Source organism: Salmo trutta, chromosome 8 (assembly GCF_901001165.1).
Source record: "Salmo trutta chromosome 8, fSalTru1.1, whole genome shotgun sequence".
Lineage (NCBI taxonomy): Eukaryota > Metazoa > Chordata > Actinopteri > Salmoniformes > Salmonidae > Salmo > Salmo trutta.
The window spans coordinates 34817510-34838907 of NC_042964.1; the positions used below are offsets into that span (position 1 = coordinate 34817510).

Genomic DNA, 21398 nt, shown 5'->3' on the forward strand with positions numbered 1-21398 from the left:
CAAGTGTACGGTGTTTCCTCCGACACATTGGTGCTTCCGGGTTAAGCGGGCATTGTGTCAAGAAGCAGTGCAGCTTGGCTGGGTTGTGTTTCGGAGGACGCACGGCTCTCGACCTTCGCCTCTCCTGAGTCCGTACAGGAGTTGCAGTGATGAGATAAGACTGTAACTACCAATTGGATACAAAAAAATCGGGTAGAAAAACAAAAGTGTAAAAATGTTTGGGTGTAAAAATAAATTATTATTCGTATTTTAAAAAAAATGTTATGTCTCGCGGGCCGGATTGAAGTGCCCGGCGGGCCGTACTTTGCACCCCCCCTTGTTTTACACTGTCCTGTGGCCCAACACAGAAAGGACACACACAGTCCATCAATGCTAACCTGCTAATGTTAAACCAACACAAAACAGACCAAACCATGTGTATGTCCTCCTTCTAAACATACGCACGCACGCACACACACACACACAGGCACGCACGCACGCAGGCACGCACGCACACACACAGGCACGCACGCAGGCACGCACACAGCACTAGATCTTAATTGGAGCAAGCTGATAATAGGTCCACTGCTCTCCTGAATATAAAAGGACAATTATAGGACTGTGGACTTTCATAGAGGATAAAGAGAGATGGAGAGAGCGTGACAACGGAGGGAACGAGAGGGTGGGGGAATATAAGGAGAGATAGAGGGAGGAAGGGAGAGAAAGAGAGGAGCGGGAGCAAATTAAGAGGTCTATGCTCCTCTAAGAAAGAAAATTGGCACAGCTGAATCTCTTTCAGCTTGTATTAGATAACTCAAGTCCCTCCAAGCTGTTCTGCTTAACAGCCCAGCATTCTGCTAACGCAAGCAGAGTCAATAAAGACTGGGTAGGTCTGGTTCAGGACAGGCCCAAGTAACGGACCGATCAGTATGGAGAGAGGGGAACGGGAGAGGGGAGGGGAAAGAGGTAGGCAGGGGAAGGCCAAAGAGAAGAGAACGATACTGCCAAGAGTAGAGGAATAGATGTTGTGGAAGAGTGTGCTGATGACAGTCCAGGGGCAAGGACACACGGGCCTTATATGAGGACATGGCGTCTCACCTTAATGATCTCACTGATGAAGCAGACGTGAGTGACAGGGTCTCTCTTCTTCGTCAGGACCTTCTGGAGGTGTTGCACCTAAACACAGAGAGATTACAGGTTAACTCCGTACTCCCTGACTAGGTACATTACTCTACTTCAGCAGGTAAAAAAAAGTGCACACTTACTTTTACTCAGGTAAAACTAAAATATCTGTAAAGGTAAAAGAATACCTGTCCGCAAGCGGCACAGATCTGGTCCATGAGTTTCTCAAGGTTGGTCCATAGAGCAGCTCGGAACGCTGCCGTGTTACCTGGGGTTGGCATCGCCGCTCTGCCTGGCGCACCTGACACACACACACACACACACACACACACACACACACACACACACACACACACACACACAAACAAATGAAATGACACAGGTTAAAAAGTTACACAAGACAAGAGTACCAAAACTGAAACACTATTTTCCTCACCCTCTAACTCTCACCCCCACCTACCTCTGTTGCCAGTGGGCTGGGTGAGTCCCTTGATGTCCAGGGCGGTGGTGACGTTGTCCTGTATGGTGGTCCGGTAGCCCTCCACCACCCCACTGATGGTCTCCCTCAGACTGCCCAGGTTATAGAACACCTGGAGGGCCGTGCCCACCTGGGTCGGGTTCTACATGGGGACACAGAGGAGAGGAGACAGTTGGTTTGTGTGTGTGTGTGTGTCAGGTTCAGTCAGTCAACCCCAACCCCATCTAGTCTGAGACAGTCAGTCATGGAGCACAGTGGAGTCCAATCAACCAACTAAATACACGTCAGACATACTTCTACTAACTGGACAGACACACAGAATGAAGTGTACATCACACTCTGGAATAGCACACAGAGAAACACACGTACAAATTGACACACACACACACACACACACACACACACACACACACACACCTCCAAGCTCAGACGATTGACGTCACTATACGCAAGGGAGGGGATGGTCTAAAAATGGGTCATATTCAACAATTCTCCTCAGCTAACGGGAAAAAAATAAATAATAATAAAATAAAATCAGGATACGCAAGTACTCTGACATTTCTCGGTGTGAGTGTGAATGTGTGCGCGTGCATGGTTGTGTGTGAGTAATTACTAGTAGGGTCTGATAGCAGCTCTTATTAAAGAACCAGCTCTCAGTACTAATAGGAGCTTTGTTCACCATCATCCAGAAACCACTCACACCCTCCCCATCTCTCCCTCCCCTCTTTCCTCGCTGTTGCACACATGAAACAGAGATTGAGGTCAGAACCCAGTCTCCTAGCTCCCTCCCTCTCCATCTCATTTCTCTGGCCTAACGAGTTCTTGGAAACACAGTTTCAACTCTCTCCATTCCTAACTCAAGGCCATTTAGGAAACAACCCCTAAAGTCAGCTCCAGCTGCGTCCTAATCAGGAAGCCAGAGCCAGAGCTCACGGCCCAGTGAGGTGTCAGCTGGTGAATGTGATAACGTCAAGACCCTGTCATGGAGCCTCGACCCCAGCCGTCTGGAAGACGTGACACTATACGTCTCATGTCTGCAGGCCATGGATCAGTCAATGGGGTGACACAGGTGTTGAGTAAACCATGCTGTTATCATGTCCAGAGCCATGACGCAGTACTTCCAATGCCAAAGAGTTTGCTGTGGATAAAAAGGGCACGTCCGTGCATGACACACACACAGAAATACACTAACTGACGAGGGGCGATATTTGGTCAGTTCTTTGCGAGCTTGAGCTCTGCAGCATCCATCCGGGTCAGGTGGGTGTGTGTGTGTGTGTGTATATATATATATATATACACATACACTACATGACCAAAAGTATGTGGACACCTGCTCGTCGACTTACTTCCAATCAGCCAAAAGACCTTAGTGAGGTCAGGCAATGATGTTGGGCGATTAGGCCTGGCTCGTAGTCGGCGTTCCAATTCATCCCAAAGGTGTCCGATGAGGTTGAGATCAGGGCTCTGTGCAGGCCAGTCAAGTTCTTCCACACCGATCTCGACAAACCATTTCTGTATGGACCTCGCTTTGTGCATGGGGGCATTGTCATGCTAGAACAGGAAAGGGCCTTCTCAAAACTATTGGAAGTTGGAAGTGCAGAAATGTCTAGAATGTCATTGTATGCTGTTGCGTTAGTTCCAGTGAAGGGAAATCTTAAGGGGACTAGCCCGAAACATGAAAAACAGCCCCAGACCATTATTCCTCCACCACCAAACTTCACAGTTTGCACTATGCATTGAGGCAGGTAGCCTTCTCCTGGCATCCACCAAAGCCAGATTCGTCCATCGGACTGCCAGAAGGTGAAGCGTGATTCATCACTCCAGAGAACGCGTTTTCACTGCTCCAAAGTCCAACGGCAGCGAGCTTTACACCACTCCAGCCAATGCTTGGCATTGCGCATGGTGATCTTAGGCTTGTGTGCGGCTGCTCGGCCATGGAAACCCATTTACTGAAGCTCCCGACAAACAGTTATTGTGCTGACGTTGCTTACAGAGGCAGTTTGGAACTCAGTAGTGAGTGTTGCAACCAAGGACAGACGATTTTTACGCGCTACGTTTCAGCACTCGGCGGTGCCGTTCTGTGAGCTTGTGTAGCCTGCCACTGAGCGGCTGAGCTGTTGATGCTCCGAGACGTTTCCACTTCACAATAACAGCAGCTCTAGCAGGGCAGAAATTTGACAAACTGACTTGTTGGAAGGGTGGCATCCTATGACGGTGCCATGTTGAAAGTCAGAGATTTTATACGCCTGTCAGCAAACGGGTGTGGCTGAAATAGCCGTCCTCCAATGGACTCAAATGATGTCAATTAGCCTATCAGAAGCTTCTAAAGCCATGACATCATTTTCTGGAATTTTCCAAGCTGTTTAAAGTCACAGTCAACTTAGTGTACGTCAACATCTGACTCACTGGAGTTGTGATACAGTGAATTAGAAGTTAAATAATCTGTCTGTAACAACTGTTGGAAAAGTGACTTGTGTCATGCACAAAGTAGATGTCCTAACCGACTTGCTAAAACTATAGTTTGTTAACAAGACATTTGTGGAGTGGTTGAAAAACAAGTTTTGATGACTCCAACCAAAGTGTATGTAAACTTCGACTTCAACTGTACACACACAGACACACAGACACACAGTCAAACGTTTGTACACCCCTACTCATTCAAGGGTTTTACTTTATTTTTACTATTTTATACATTGTAGAATGATAGTTTTTGATGTCTTCACTATGAAATAACACACATGGAATCACGTAGTAACTAAAAAAAGTGTTAAACAAATCCAAATAGATTTGAGATTTCTCAAAGTAGCAACCCTTTGACATGATGACAGCTTTGCACACTCTTGGCATTCTCTCAACCAGCTTCATGAGGTCGTCACCTGGAATGCATTTCAGGTGAGCCTTACTAAAAGTTAATTTGTGGAATTTATGTCCTTCTTAATGCGTTAGGGGTGGTATACAGAAGATAGCCCTATTTGGTAAAAGACCAAACCCATATTATGGCAAGAACAGCTCAAATAAGCAAAGAGAAATGACAGTCCATCATTCTATCATTCAGTCAGTCAATCCGGAAAATGTCAATAACATTGAAAGTTTCTTCAAGTGCAGTTGCAAAAACCATCAAGCGCAATGATGAAACTGGCTCTCATGAGGACCGCCACAGGAAAGGAAGACCCAGAGTTACCTCTGCTGCAGAGGATAAGCTCATTAGAGTTAACTGCACCTCAGATTGCAGCCTAAATAAATGCTTCAGAGTTCAAGTAACAGACACATCTCAACATCAACTGTTTAGAGGAGACTGCGTGAATCAGGCATTCGTGGGCGAATTGCTGCAAAGAAACCACACTCCTAAAGGACACCAATAAGAAGATGAGACGTGCTTGGGACAAGAAGCACGAGCAATGGACATTAGACCGGTGGAAATCTGTCCTTTGGTCTGATGAGTCCAATTTTGAGATTTTTGGTTCCAAGCGCCATGTCTTTGTGACACGGATGATCTCTGCATGTGTGGTTCCCACCGTGAAGCAAGGAGGAGGTGTGATGGTGCTTTGCTGGTGACACTGTTGGTGATTTATTTAGAATTCAAGGCACACTTAACCAGCACGGCTACCACAGCATTCTGCAGCGATACGCCATCCCATCTGGTTTGCGCTTTTGGGACTATCATTTTGTTTTTTTTAAAAGGACAATGACCCAAAACACACCTCCAGGCTGTGTAAGGGCTATTTGACCAAGAAGGAGAGTGATGGTACTGCATCAGATGACCTGGCCTCCACAATCACCCAACCTCAACCCAAAATCTGCCAACAAATGCTCAGCATATGTGGGAACTCCTTCAAGACTGTTGGAAAAGCATTCCTCGTGAAGCTGGTTGAGAGAATGCCAAAATATATTTTGATTTGTATAACACTTTTTGGATTACTATATGATTCCATATGTTATTTTACAGTTTTGATGTCTTCACTGAAATTCTACAATGTAGAAAATAGTAAATAATGTAGAAAAAACATTGACTGAGTAGATATATAAATAAAACACACAGTATAGGCCCTGTTGGGGCTCTGTGGCAGCTCAGTGCCAGTGTGAGATGTTTTCACGTTGCCTTGCCCCAGGGTAAAACACAAACACCTTTTGTTCCCAGTGTAGCAGGTGCCAAGCAGGATCTTTCTCTTTCGGCGAGACAAAAATCAGGTTAATTGGTTTGGCTTGATTGGGCGCACGCACACACACACACACACACACACACACACACACACACACACACACACACACACACACACACACACACACACACACACACACACACACACACACACACACACACACACACACACACACACACGTAGTGAGACGTTCTCTGTCGACGGGGAGGTGAGAGGAGCAGTCTAAAAATAGCCCCACTCCGTCTTAAATGAGCATGTGGCAGCATACACAGGCTGCTTCCCAAATGGCACCTTATTTTCTACATAGTGCACTACGGGCCCTGGTCAAAACTAGTGATCCATGTTTTTTTTGTTTTTTTTTGTGTGCCATTTTTGGTATTTATATTGACACCCCCCCCCCCTCCATTTGATTTGTACACTGCTGCTACTCACTGTTTATTATCTATGCATAGTCACTTCACCCCTACCTACATGTACAAATGACCTCGACTAACCTGTACCCCCGCACATTGACTCGGTACTGGTACCCCCTGTATATAGTCTCGTTATTGTGTTACTTTTTACTTTTGTTTATTTGGTAAATATTTTCTTAACTCTCTTGAACTGCACTGTTGGTTAAGGGCTTGTAAGTAAGCATTTCACGGTAAAGCCTACACTTGTATTCATCGCATGTGACAAATAAAGTTTGGGGAAGAACAAATACAGTACAGGGGAAGAAACCACCCTTCACAAACCATTACTGTATTGTTGTCGTCAGGCAGGCAGCTGCATCCTTATGGACACCATGTCAGATAACCTCATTAAACCAGGCAGGGAATGTAATATTCACAGTGCTGTGTAACACAAACACCTGGCTAGGTTCTTGGCTTCCTTCACTGCTAGGCCTATTCCTTGACATGAAAGTGATGCACTGACCGCGAGGCTGCTGCCATGGTTTCTGCATTTCTCATTTCAAGAGACGTCCCGGTAAAAGAAAAATCATTCTGAACATATGAACGTAGCCAAGGTCAGTTAAATTCACTCACAGTGTTACATATTCAGCTGGCAGCACCTGCCTCTTTACAGATGGCCTGGGTCCGCAGTGTTAAAATATATATCTCTATGGCCTGCTGCTAGTACAAGGTTGGTGTGAACTGGATCCCACACACTCAGGGAAGACATCCAAAAAGGTACATCATCACACAGAAAACAACCATTTCTCATTAGAAGTGAGGAGGATAGCAGGCCATATGTACAGGCATATTCACATTCACAGGAGTGAGAAAGGCTTATTTTGGTGGTTACAAGATTAGATCCGTTTCTCTAGAGGAAGGTGGGTAACCATGGAGAAGAGGATTTGCATGCTGTGTCTCTATTTTGTTTTGGAGAGAGGCATGTTTCAATGTTCGTGGTTTTGTTCTTTCTAAAACATTACAGGCAGGTTTAATGTTTGTTTTTTGGTGTGCACGCATGTGTGTGTGTAGGTAGGTTTATTTGAACAGTGAGAGACAGAATAACAACAACAAAAAAATCCAGAAAAACGCATGTCAAAAATGTTATAAAATGATTTGCATTTTAATGAGGGAAATAAGTATTTGACCCCTCTGCAAAACATTACTTAGTACTTGGTGGCAAAACCCTTGTTGGCAAACACAGAGGTCAGACGTTTCTTGTAGTTGGCCACCAGGTTTGCACACATCTCAGGAGGGATTTTGTCCCACTCCTCTTTGCAGATCTTCTCCAAGTCATTAAGGTTTCGAGGCTGACGTTTGGCAACTCGAACGTTCAGCTCCCTCCACAGATTTTCTATGGGATTAAGGTCTGGAGACTGGCTAGGCCACTCCAGGACCTTATGTGCTTCTTCTTGAGCCACTCCTTTGTTGCCTTGGCCGTGTGTTTTGGGCCATTGTCATGCTGGAATACCCATCCACGACCCATTTTCAATGCCCTGGCTGAGGGAAGGAGGTTCTCACCAAAGATTTGACGGTACATGGCCCCGTCCATCATCCCTTTGATGCGGTGAAGTTGTCCTGTCCCCTTAGCAGAAAAACATCCCCAAAGCATAATGTTTCCACCTCCATGTTTGACGGTGGGGATGGTGTTCTTGGGGTCATAGGCAGCATTCCTCCTCCTCCAAACACGGCGAGTTGAGTTGATGCCAAAGAGCTCCATTTTGGTCTCCTCTGACCACAACACTTTCACCCAGTTGTCCTCTGAATCATTCAGATGTTCATTCAGATGTCAGTGGTTTAAGGCACTTCTGGGAGCAGTTACAGCAGCTTCCAGGTAACTTCCCCTGTCAGAGAGACTGAGGCAGCGACGCAAATGACAACCCTCTGCTTTCCACTTCCCTCCTACAGACACCTGTTGGCCTGAACCATTACCCACTGTCCATACACCCTGTTAGCTTTACCACTGAGTGGACATTTACTCACACACACACACACTCTCACACGGTATGACAAGAAATTGTTCAAACAAACCAATCGCTGTAAGAGGATGGGTGAGATGGTTTACACACATGCTGGTGGGTTATGTCCCATCTCACGTTTGCTTTCCTGTAAGTGTGTCTGTGTGTGTGTGTGTGTGTGTGTGTGTGTGTGTGTCTCAGTTTTATGACAAATATCTGTTTTGAGGTAACAGTATCAAACAACACCTATGACATATAGGTATGCCATGACTGGGCATATGTCTGTCTGGGGTAGATGTCTGTCCGTCCTGAATGGGGTTCATGACTGGGCATGTCTGTTTTAGGGTCATCTATAAAAATGCTGGGCAGGCCCAGTTGCCCATTATTTTGCCTGCCATGACTATGTCCCCATAGAATGACAATGCCTTCATTCAAAGGGCACGAGTGGTCACTGAATGGTTTGATGAGCATTAAAACGATTTAAACCATATGCCATGTCCGTCTCAGTCACCAGAACTTAAACCAATTTAACGCTTATGGGAGGTTCTGGAGCGGCGACTGAGACAGCGTTTTCCACCACCATCAACAAAACACCAAATGATGGAATTTCTTGTGGAAGAACGGTGTCACATCCCTCCAATAGAGTTCCAGTCATTTGTAGAATCTATGCCAAGGTGCATTGAAGCTGTTTGGCTTGTGATGGCCCAACGCCCTATTAAGAAACGTTATATTGGTGTTTCCTTTATTTTGGCAATTGCCTATATGTTGGTGGGTTAGGCACACTCTGACATTTGCTTTCCTGTAACTGTGTTTGTGTGTGTGTTTGTTTGTATATATATATATCTATATGTGCGTGTGTATGTGTGTTTTCTGGGAGTATTTACAGCAGCTTCCAGGTAACGTCACCTGTCAGAGAGACTGAGGCAGCCATGCAAATGACAACCCTCTGCTTTCCACTTCATTGGTTCCTTCCTACAGACACCTGTTGGCCTGAACCATTACCCACTGTCCATAGCTTTTACCACGGAGTGGACATTTACACACACACACACACACACACACACACACACGCACACACAGTGTGTATTTGTCAAACAAACCAATCGCTGATAAGAGGATGGGTGAGAATGTCCAAACACATGTTGGTGGGTTATGTACACTCTGACATTTGCTTTCCTGTAAGTTTGTGTGTGTGTGTGTGTGTGTCTGTTTGATGACAAAGGTCCAATCTGCTTTGATGTAACAATATCAAACAACACAATAACGAGCTTATGATTTTACTTGACTTAATCTACAGCTGTCGGAGTTCCTCACAAAATTGTATTCCTAAATTGCTGAGAGTGACGTTAGTTAAAACAGAGGTTAACATGAGGGTTAAATGCACTAAATCATGCAGGAGGAAAGGAGATGAAAAAAGGTATGAAAGTGCAGCTTTTAAAAGAGATAAAGAAAATAGAGGGTGTGTTAAGCAGAAGAGCCAGAAATAAGTGAGCAATAACATCTGCAGCGTAACCAAGGCAACCCCATAACAAACATCAGAAAGGCCTACTCAAGTCTTTTAGGGCTGGTTGTGTACAATTAAGACAGACACAAAATACACACACGACAAACGACCAGGAGAAAGAATGCACTTTTTAGGAGAGGAGGATGGGAAGAAGACAGAGGGTGGGAAAATGACAGAGGAGTGAAAAGGTGACAAACAAGTGCATGTAGAGTGGCCTCACAAGTGAGTCAATGAGAGAGGAAACGTTGGAGAAGTGTAAGAAACAAAAATCCCTTGACAAACAACCCATTTATTATCTATTTGGACATCACAGCACAGGATCAAACTCTACTCAGAAGACTTAGATAATTGGCTCATTTCTTCAAGGCTGGGGGGAGACGAGATGTCGTCAAATGAGGACTTCATCAATGTGCATGAAGCACACGCACACACACACACACACCTGCTGGAGTCATTAATATCAAATAAATAGACTAATGAATATGAGGAGATGATAGCTCAGTACTATCTTATTCATGGTAGCTTGAGCTGCTTCTGTTGTTGTTCGATGACAAACCTCTTGCCCTCTGCTAATGACTTGAGCATGAGGTGACTTACGTTTCCCCAACATCACTGGCATTTAGTTTCCCTTGATTTGATATTCAAACTAAAAAAGGTCAACGTTTGAATAGATGCTAAAATGATTTTCAATATTCAAGACGTGTACAATAGCAAATTATGCCCATTAATTATCATACATTTACCACCAAACATACAGTGTCTTTCTGCTAGATGAACCAGAACCAATATAACAGGAAGTGGTCCTGTGCTGCTCAGTCGGTAGAGCATGGTGCTTGCAACACCAAGATCGTGAGTCGATTCCCACTGTGGCCACCCACATGAAAATGAACACACATATGACTAAGTTGCTTTGGATAAAAGCACCCGCTATATAGCATATATAATATTCTGTGTCATAGGAGGAAGAAGTGTCCGACTCAGTACATCTTCCACAAAACAAGTGTAAAGTGGTAGAAAAAGCCCACATTTTCTTGTGGACCAGTATTTTTCTCCATAAAGAAATCACCAGGTAAGCACAATGGCTTGTTCTGCTCTCTTTCCACCCAGAGCTCTAACTATAACACATTTTAACTAGTGGGCCTGGTAATGTAAACAGCGAGGGAAAGTGTTTTTCCAGCACAGGACACTTGTCTCCCTGCTGGTACACAGAAGAAACACATCCTGGTCCTCACAGAACACTGAGCTACACTGAGGAAACAATATCACTTTGTTAAAGCCAACTTGGCCCACTGCCAGATAAAGCCTGTAGCTGACAGAGTGTGTGTGTGTGTGGGGGGGGGGGGGGGTGTGTACAAGCATTCGAGTGTGTGTGTGTGTGTGTGTGTGTGTGTGTGTGTGTGTGTGTGTGTGTGTGTGTGTGTGTGTGTGTGTGCTCCGTCGTATGTGCATGCCAGTTATGTACGCGTGGAGACAGTGAGCTAAAGAGCTCGTTCTGGGATGCTCTCTCCTCATTTGCTGACAGGAGCTTTGAACAGCTCTGCTCTGTCTCTGTATGTATGAGGAACAATCCCAAAGTCTCAACAATGAAATAATGAAGGGACTGTAGCATGCTGGTAGGAGGACGGACTCCTCAACTTTCTGAACACTAGCAAAGCGACTACAGAATGTAGTAATACCTTGGCAACATGTTCCATTAAAAAAAAACAGACCCTTCCCAATCAGTCCTGCTGGGGCAATCGTTATTAACACATACACCGCCAGTCTCTCCTTTGTGGTACCTCAAAGGTCAGCTCACAATAATAATAATGAAACCGTCACTACCATGCCATAAATCATCTGTCAAATTAAGTGTTATAAAGATTATTCCCATCCATACACGATTATCGTCACTCACGTTTTTATTGTTGTCGTTTCGGTCAGTGGCCTTTTTTGAAAGACAAGGCTCTACTTTTGACCAGAACTTCCTCTCGTGTGTTCTTTGTGCCTTCAAACAATACAAGTAGGCCTAATACAGATGTGTGAGCGCATTCTCTCTAGTCCTGTCTCTACTTAACCAATCAGCTTGGTGTAGCACCCAATCACACTGAGCAACAATTCACTTTTTCTATTTTATGCTCTCTACTTGTCAGTGTTCCAAAAGGACACTATTTGTTTTTTTTACCTAAACATGCAAACACCATCAGATAGAATTCATAGCCAGCAGTGTACGGGAATGACATTCACTCTCATTGGATGCGAGGTAAAAAATAACTCACTGAAAGCCACACCTCCATTATTACCACATAGAGGCATATGTCACTGTGCTTCTATGGCCACACACACACACACACACACGCGCACACGCACACGCGCACACACCATGCCACTGCCTACTTTGTTTGTTCATTTAGCAAACAAGACAGCTCATAATCCAGTGCCATTATCACCATCAACACACCTATATTTGAGCTTTAACTAGCTTTAAAAATGAAAACATCTCTCCCAGTATCATGGCAAAATATGTTGAATAGCATCAGATTAGCTATGAAACTGGTAATTTTGCTCTTTGGCCCATGGCAAAATGTGTAGCATTACAGGTAATTAGCTTTAACAACACCAACATTTTCTCTCAACCTCATGGCAAAATCTGTAGAACAGCATGAGATTAGCTATAAAACTGCAAATGTTTCTCTTTGCCCCATGGCAAACTGTGTAGAGTTGCAAGAAGTTAGTTAGCTGTTTTCCGAAATGTCCCACATTTTGGCAGACCCACCCACCAATGAATTTCTGGCTCCGCTACTGACGTGTCGGATAATGATTTCCTAGAAAATGTCACTGAAGGCTAATTTTGCTGTTTAAGGGAGATGATAAAGCACACAGTATATGCATGGTGACAAGACTTTCAGCCAAGTGACTGATGGTCACATGTCAACTGGTGAAGGATAGAGAACACAAAGTTATGCAAAGGTTGTGTGTGTGTGTGTGTGTGGGGGGGGGGGGGGGGGGGTTGAAAGCCGCGGGTCAAATGATCCCCTATTTCTAATACAGTGCTCCACTTCTGATATAGTGAATACAGTCATTTGGTATTTGCACATAGTCTTCTGTATGACACAACAGAGAATGCTGATTGGCTGACAGCTGTGGTATATCAGACCGTATACCATTGGGGTATGAAACATTTATTTTTTGAGAGAGAGATATGAGAGAGAGAGAGAGAGAGAGAGAGAGAGAGAGAGAGAGAGATGAGAGAGGGAGAGAGAGATATGAGAGAGGGAGAGAGAGAGAGAGAGAGAGAGAGAGAGAGAGCAAGAGAGAGAGAGATATGAGAGAGGGAGAGAGGGAGAGAGAGAGAGAGAGAGAGAGAGAGAGAGAGAGAGAGAGAGAGAGAGAGAGAGCAAGGTGAGAAAGACAGTTGCAAAAGAAGGAGAGAATTATGCAGAGTGAGTGAGGGAAGGAACAAGAGAGATTTTGTGAAAATAAGAGAGAGAGAAAGATACAGAGTAGTGACAGCTGCTGTCACTACAGACAGCGTGCACTGTAGAAAACCACCTTTTCACACATTCTGTCTGTTCCTCTCACCTTTTCCATCCCTCCCTCCCTGCCTTGCTCCCTCATTCTCTTTCTCTGCATGTCCTCGTGTCTCCTGTGGTTCTCATGACACACACAGACACAGGTGGTCAGACAGACTCACACAGACACACAGACACACACTCACTCCCAGGCTGAGGGGCCATCTGCTCCTGAGTCACCTCTGATCACGTCTATCCCACTCTCCATCCTTTCATTTCTCCATCTAGTCCCTTCTCATCTTCCCTCCATCCTCCTCTCGTGTCTCCAGATCCTCTCATCTGCTCTCTCACTCACTCACTCACTCACTCACTCACTCACTCACTCACTCACTCACTCACTCACTCACTCACTCACTCACTCACTCACTCACTCACTCACTCACTCACTCACTCACTCACTCACTCACTCAGAGTTCAGATCAGTCAGAGACAGGTCTAGGAATGATGCTAGTAATGGCTGGCTGACACTTCATGACTTTGATTCTAGACCACTAATAGGCTCTGGGTTTGGATATAAGCTCATTAATTAAGTGACAATTTCTTGATTGTGTTAATGAACTCCGATGAAGATACAAACTGTATCTACAGGGACAACGGAAGAGGGCTGCAGGCACATTTCCTCCTGATGTGCTGACAGTGTACTTGTTTATGCCTTTTAATACAGAGACAAGGTGCAGTCAGCGTGAAACTAGCTTTCATCTTCTCCAATCTTCTCGGTTTCTGGTGGTAATACAACAACTATAAATAAGTCTAGTGTGCGGAGACAGGGGCAATTAAATAGGCTCACAATAATAAATGTGTTTCTGAGGGAGAGAAATGGAGGGATGACTGAAAATAAACAGTTCTTCCAACCTATTTCCCTCCATCTTTACCCACGGCAACAGAGGCAGAATAGCACTTTCTTAGCATTTTCTGAGTAAGAGATAAGTGAGAAAAACAAGTTGACACTGATTTCCTTCTGTTTAGCTGGAGGGATATACAGTCAAAGCCCATTTGTAGCAGCAGACACAACACTTTAAGTAACATCAGAATCGATTTAGATTAGGGCTATTCTCTGCTGTTTTTCAACTGGCCCCTGTAATCAGGGACTGATTCAGACCCGGGACACCAGGTGAGTTGGCCTCTCTGGGCAATCAATGATAACACATCGACGGGGATTTAACAATAATACATCTATATAATAGCATGTAGAATGATTAGGCTAGACAATACACTACTAAATAAGTAGGTAGGTAATCGTGTGCGGGAGTTATCTTTCATAAGGAATTGAACTCTGGGTCCTGTATTTCCCCCGTTCCTCAAATGAGACTCAGCGTGGTGGTGTTCATGCCAGGAGTCATGCACACAGCCACACACACACCACTAATCAAGGGGAATTACAACCTACACAGATGCATGTTAACATGGAAAACATGCATGACCTGGAATGTGCACATTAGTAGCCACGAGCTCTAATGAAGGAGAGGTGGTTACTCATCTATACAGATTAGCCTTTATAGAGACCTGAGATAATGTGTATAGCCTCAACCTACACACACACACACATCTACCTTTATCAGCACAGTGAGCTGAACAGAACGTGGCCCATTACAGACTATGGAGAACAGACACAGGCCCAGATTATCCTGTTCTGTTCTCACCAGGGTTCTTTTTATGGTCAAAATCATTCCATTATCTTCCCAGGGTGAGACTGAGCAGACAGCCTGTATGCATCCCTCCTAATCTCTTCTCTCCTGACCTCCTCTCATCCCTCCCCCCAGAGTCTCTGAAACAGGACACTGTCCCCTTGAGAATACAGCTTTCTAGGTCACGATGACAACAGCCAGGGTTTACACACTCTCCTGTGTGTGTGTGTGTGTGTGTGTGTGTGTGTGTGTGTGTGTGTGTGTGTGAGAGTGAGTGGGGAAGAGAGAGTGAGCGAGAGAATGAGGTAGTGAGACACACTAATGTTCAGAGAAACAGAGCAGTTTGTAATGAATAAGAAACACTTCAGATTAAAGATGAGGAGATTAAGCATACAACTCTCTATCTCTCCCCCGCCATCCCTCCCACACTTTCGCCATCTCTGTATCTGTCTCTCCTCCTCTCCCTTTCGGTCTCTTTCTCTCTGCCCGTCTCCCTCTCTTGTCTGAGTTGCAGTTTTGAGAAGTCTGTCCGTCTGTCCGTCTGCTGTGCTGCATAAGTGAATATCTCACGGAGGGAGAAAGGGAGGCATGCTGCTTGCCTGATAGCAATCTGACCTTGACACGTTCACCTTGAATCCCCCTCTCAAAACATCCCTCCGCCCTCCCGTGAGCTACTCTTCCCTCTCTTCTGGTGCATAACAAGTAGAGAACGTCACTACGTTCCCAACATCAAACCACAATAATGCTTGATGATTTAAACAAATCACCATGTGCAGGGAATGTAACAGCGGGGGGGGGGGGAGAAACTGGAAGACGAGTGACTGTTTCAAGGGCACCCACACACTGCACGGCACACACGCACGTTCCTAACTTCCTACTCCTTCAGAATAATACCTCTGTAGATGTATATCAGACGCCGACACACAGGTACAGGTACTCAAGCAGTAGACAATTGGAGGGGGCGGTTCTCCATTCCTGTCAGCATCGGTCTACTGTAACCGCTATATATAGTGCACTACTTTTGACCATATATAGGGAATAGAGTGACATTTGGGACGCAGGCTTAGTCTTTTATCTGAGCTGCCTGATAAGAACCAGGGACTACACACTATGGCGTGCCACAGTGATGCTCTGACCAAGCCCTGAGTATACAGACACACATCTGTGTGCATCACTCTCCAATTGCCAAGCCAGGCCTGAAATTGCAGAAGTCAATAAAAAAATATGAGATGATTTATTAAGCAATAAAAACAAAAAAAGACAAAACAGAAAGTCCTTGAGGGTTTGACTATTCTCCAGAAGAGTTTTCATCTCTAGTACAGGCAGGAGGGAAGGAGGGCTGGATGGATGGGTGGAGGAACAGGGTCAACATTTAATCAGGCAAAAAGCTGTGTCCCCTTCGGGAGGTATAGTGGAATAAAAATGAAAAGAACAAGAGAATAGTGTTTTTATGTGAAGGACGAAACAAGAGGGCAGTAATTGGAGGACTATAAATAAATGTCTCATGAAATGTTCACACACACACACACACACACACACACACACACACACACACACACACACACACACACACACACACACACACACAGGTGAGAGGGGCCACGAGGAATCGTGATAGGACTAGAACAGTAGCCACCTCAATTTCCCTGGATTTCAGAGCATCCGGTAACAGGAGTCAGTTTGTTTGGCCTTGCAACACGATCACATTCCAGGTCACTGGTTTACCGGACACCCCCGCAGCTCTCCAGCTCTGGGGGCCGTTGCGTCTGTCATCGATGTCAATTATTTTATTTTTTTAACATAATAAATCATTGAGAGCAACCCTCCAAAAAGTCATTAATTCATAAACCTTTTTAAATTTCCATATGTACTAGGAAGCTAAGTGTTTGTTTCTCGGGCTTCAGGAATGTGACTGAAAAAGTGCCACAGGTCTTAATATTATTATTTTTTTTACTGATTGAAAGTATAAGGGGGACAAGGAACAAATGCCATGGTCAAGGCTACGGTGGTGCCAGTGCAATGAGTAGAGCTTCCTCAGGTGTTCAAAAGCTCATGTAGTTCTTTATGAGTTTTAGTTTAGAAAACGATCTCTTTGCAGAAGTGACAGTTACAGGGATGGTAAAAACAGCTTGATTTCCGTAGCAACATCAGGGAAACTGGGCAGAAGAGAGGAGTGCTTCAAATACAGCAATTCTGCAACATCTTTAATTTAGCCTCTCATTCTCCTTAATTGCCGGCCTCAACACGTTACGGAAAGAGACGAACTGTATAGGAAACTCTGGGGACAGGTCGTCTGGATATTGGACAGCCAATAAATAGGCTGATGCAAACAGATGATCATATTTAGCAGACAACAGTTCTTGAGGGCTTGAACAGAAAAAAAAGTGGTTTTTATTTTCTTCATACTGGTGAACCGGTGTTTGAGTTGCGTGGTTGCAATATCAACAGTCCCTGATCGCTGATATATCTTGGCATGCATCAGAAATGAGTTTAAATTGTGTGAAGCGCAATGGACATATAAAGCACAATGTCTCAGGAAAGACTGTCTGAGTTGGCAACTCAGTAATAGTATGGACCAACAGGCCGCGGTGAAAACATTTGCACACAAAATAGGAGGACTTCAGGAGACCAGGGGAGTCTCTCAAGTTGGATTTCACTTGATTTAGGCCTAAATGAATTTACCTTGAATATTACAGCACATTTGTGTAGGGTATTAGCCAGACAAAACCTGCTGAGTTCAACAATATCGGCTGAATTTATCCTCAAGCCAACTACTTTTTTCTTCATTGTTAGGCTATCTGATGTGTCATTTTCATAAAAAGGTTTATAAATAGCACCTAAATCGCAGCAAAAAAATTGTATATAGCTATAGATAGTACACTACATAATGAAACAATCTCTAGTGAGTTAGCGTTGAGGGTGGATTGACTATTATTGGCATTAATGCAGAAAAACGGCGTTACGCCAGTGTTCCAGGTATGATATAAATACAGGGCTGAGGCCAATCGAGGTCGGACCAGGCGAGGACAGTGTTATTTTAGCTGCCGAGCGGTGCAGTGAGGGTCAGTATCAGAGATGTATTACATTCAGAGCCTTGACCGACTGCAGGGCGTGTTTCCCCGATAGCCGTACAGGGGGGTGGACCCTGGCCTCCAACTCAAGGCTTCCTGTCTAATATAATGTGAGTTTCCTGCAAATCAGTTCTTATTAATAGTACTGTGGCGAGCAGGGGTATGGGCTGATAAATTATACACTTAACCTTGGAGAACTCCTAACATTTCCAGTAAACATTTTCAATAAAAAGGTTAATATTGATTCGACTCTATTTAAAAAGCATTCTCTCCAGTATCCGTTCAGTGAATCTAAAAGTAGATTTTAAATCTGAAACTGTACACTGACCAATGGAATGAGAGAAGTACAGATACAGAGAGAGGTAGAGGTAGAGAGAGAGAAGGGGTAGAGAGAAAGTGGGGGTAGAGAGAGAGGGAAGAGAGATTGAGAGAGAGAGAGGGGAGAAGAGAGAGAGGTAGAGACAGATCAGTGATGACCATCTGGTCCTCACAGTGAGGTGTGCTGCAGGCAAAGCCATCTCAGTGGGCGTCGGCGCTGGAACTCAGCGCCAGCTGGGCCCCACCGGGTCATATATTACCTAACTGACACCCATCTTTGGCCTGCTTGTTTGAGCCTACAGTGAATTCTCGTTTTGGCCAAACGGCAAAAAAAATATGTGAGTCACCTTTCAGAAAATGTGTACGAGTGATAACTAGGAACGAAGTTATCCACATTATCTTTGTAGACTGTGTGTGTGTCCTACCTGTATCTCCATGCCCTGCTCCAGCAGTCTCTTGGCCTGGTTCTCCACCTCCAGTCTGGCTCTGCTGATCAGCAGCAAGTCATTCTCTATCACGTCTATACCAGACAGATCCACCCCCTGGGACAGGTAGTCTGGAGAGAGGGAGAAGAGGGAGTTAGAGGGTGTGTGTGTGTGTGTGTGTGTGTGTGTGTGTGCGCATGCATATGTACACCTTCAGACATTTGCCTGAGATGTAGAAAAACACCCTTCGACATTTGACAATATAACATTTGGCATTCAGTGTGATTTATTTTCATTTCGATAGAAAACCAGCCTCCCACAATACAGCCTCCCACAATACAGCCTCCTACAGTATTGGAGAGTGAAGGTCAAAGGGAAAAGGTGACAGGCACACAGCTGTTGACATAGAAAACAGGTGGAACTGCAGTCAATAGGAAAGGTAGCAGTACATGTTGACTTTTAAACATGCGTGTGTATATTAGTGTGTGTGTGTGTCAGCCAGATGTTCTATGCAGATGGCTTGATCCAATTAACCCCTTTAACCCCTTGCTAACATTCATTAAGACCTTCCCATGGCTGACACAAACACACATCTTCAGTCCCTTCTACAACCTATTGTGTTAAAAACAATATACAGTTGTATCTTTAAAAACTCCGTCACAAAAATAAATGTGAACAGGTGGAGAAAGCTAAGCTACCATTTCAGTGCAATCCAAAGGAGAGTGCAGGCAGCCAGATAAATAATCTGAAATAGCTTTTATGTCTGTTTGTCTAGACTCCCTGCTCTGCGCTGAGCGCTGTGCTCCCCAGTGAGAGAAGTCAGTCAGCAGACTGGCAAGGGAGAAGAGCTTGGACAGCAGAATATCTAATCCAAAGAAAATCCACTCACAGACAACTAAAATTCACATCCCTAGTATGCTGGGCCCTGTGTGCGCGCGTCAGGCATGGAGTGTGTGTGGGGCAGCCCCCAGGGACGGCCCTGGGCATTAGCGACATAGGCGGTCGATCCCCCCCGCAACAAAAACAAGTATATATTAGTATTTTTTTTGTGGGGGGACGACGACGACGACTAAGTCAAGGTTTCAATTTACTGTTGAGCATTAGAATAATAGAATACACAAGGTGCAATTTCGAAATTTAGTTGTGCCTCAGCGATTTCGCTCCTGTTATGTCAGTCACTCAATTATCTGTGTAGACTAACTTACCAACGGAGTCATTTATTTTGGTACTGTCCATATGTAGCTTGTTTTTGGTCACAGGTCCAGGAATTACTGAAGAATTGCAACATTTACCTGGAGCTAACTCTACTGATAACACTGCTGGGTGATTTGAAAAATCTTAGTAAATTGATCAGTAATATAATAATAATTTTAGCAACAACAAAGCATTTCACAATCTGTAGAAACTATGAGAATAGAAAGGTTCAGAACTGTTGTGAAACATCACAGCACAGTTGAAAAATATATGGCAAATAGAAATCCAATATGGACGGTGTTAAGCGATAGATGAGATGGGGTTGAATGGAGCTGAAGGGTGGGACCAATAACAACAAGATAACTCATGTAAAATATCCTGAGTCCGTAAAATGTATATAGGTTCAGAACTTTTGTGAAACATCACAAATAAAAATATATGGCAAATGAAATAAAACTGGATGGAATAGAGGGGAAAGGTTGAAGGTAGTAGAAGGACAGGACCAAAAACAAACAAAATATAACTATTGTAAAATATACTGTGTCCGTAAAATGTATATAGTATGTATAATCTGGAAGTAGAAGCCTACGTGTTGTTGTCCTTTAGTTTACTCCAATTAGGGGCTAGTAGAAAATAAAGGAAAATATATGTTTTAAAGGTATGTATGTATGTATGCATGGACACCTACTCATTCAAGGGTTTTTCCTTATTTTCCTATTTTCTACATTGTAGAATAATTGTGAAGACATCAAAACTATGAAATAACACATATGGAATCATGTAGTAACCAAAAAAAGTGTTAAACAAATCAAAATATATTTTGTATTTGAGGTTCTTCAAAGTAGCTACCCTTTGCCTTGATGACAGTTTTGCACACTCTTGGCATTCTCTCAACAGCTCAAATAAGCAAAGAGAAATGACAGTCCATCATTACTTTAAGACATGAAGGTCAGTCAATCCGGAAAATGTAAAGAACTTTGAAAGTTTCTTCAAGTGCGGTTGCAAAACCATCAAGCGCTATGATGAAGCTGGCTCTCATGTGGACCGCCACAGGAAAGGAAGGGCGGGGGGGAAACCTCACGGGCAAACCATTTTCGTACGCCAACCCCCCACCCTACAACCAAATATCGCCTAGGGCCCCCAAAAGGCTAGGGCCAGCCCAGGCAGCCCCTCAGATAACCATACCCTTCTGAGGGGCTAAGGGTATTGTTAAGAATTCTCATTTGTTGTTGAGAAATGCTGGTTAGAAAATGCTGTACTTCCATCCTTTCTAGCTTGGCCACTGGCCAGGTAGTGACGGCTAGCAAGGTCCTCTTTGGCAGTGGCATGTCACTGCTGGCACCATGATGTGCATGTTGTTGGCTTCTTGTGGTGCCTCTACACTGGGCCCTCGGTCTGTGTTGTGCCATTGCACTGGGAATCAGTTACCTCAGAGGAAGTGGAGGCTACTGATTCAACATCAATCAGCCCGTCTCATCGTCGGCCATATTTATCTGCACTGAGCAGACCCGTCTAAACCACAGCATTACACTGAAAACAACTGCAACTGTGACCTTGGAAACACAATTTAGTCATTACAAGGTAC

The 21398-nt window shown here is 44.4% G+C and overlaps 1 protein-coding gene across 1 annotated transcript in view; it reads right to left on the reverse strand.

The window, feature by feature from the left end:
- Positions 1–21398, reverse strand: part of LOC115198758 (conserved oligomeric Golgi complex subunit 5) — a 103803-nt gene that overhangs the window by 33513 nt on the left and 48892 nt on the right. Inside the window, exons 7-10 of the mRNA XM_029761006.1 lie at positions 18620–18750; positions 1562–1721; positions 1290–1402; positions 1078–1155 (exon numbers count right to left, since the gene is read on the reverse strand). Of these exons, the coding sequence (XP_029616866.1) occupies positions 1078–1155; positions 1290–1402; positions 1562–1721; positions 18620–18750 (482 nt within the window). The remainder of the gene's footprint in view (positions 1–1077; positions 1156–1289; positions 1403–1561; positions 1722–18619; positions 18751–21398) is intronic.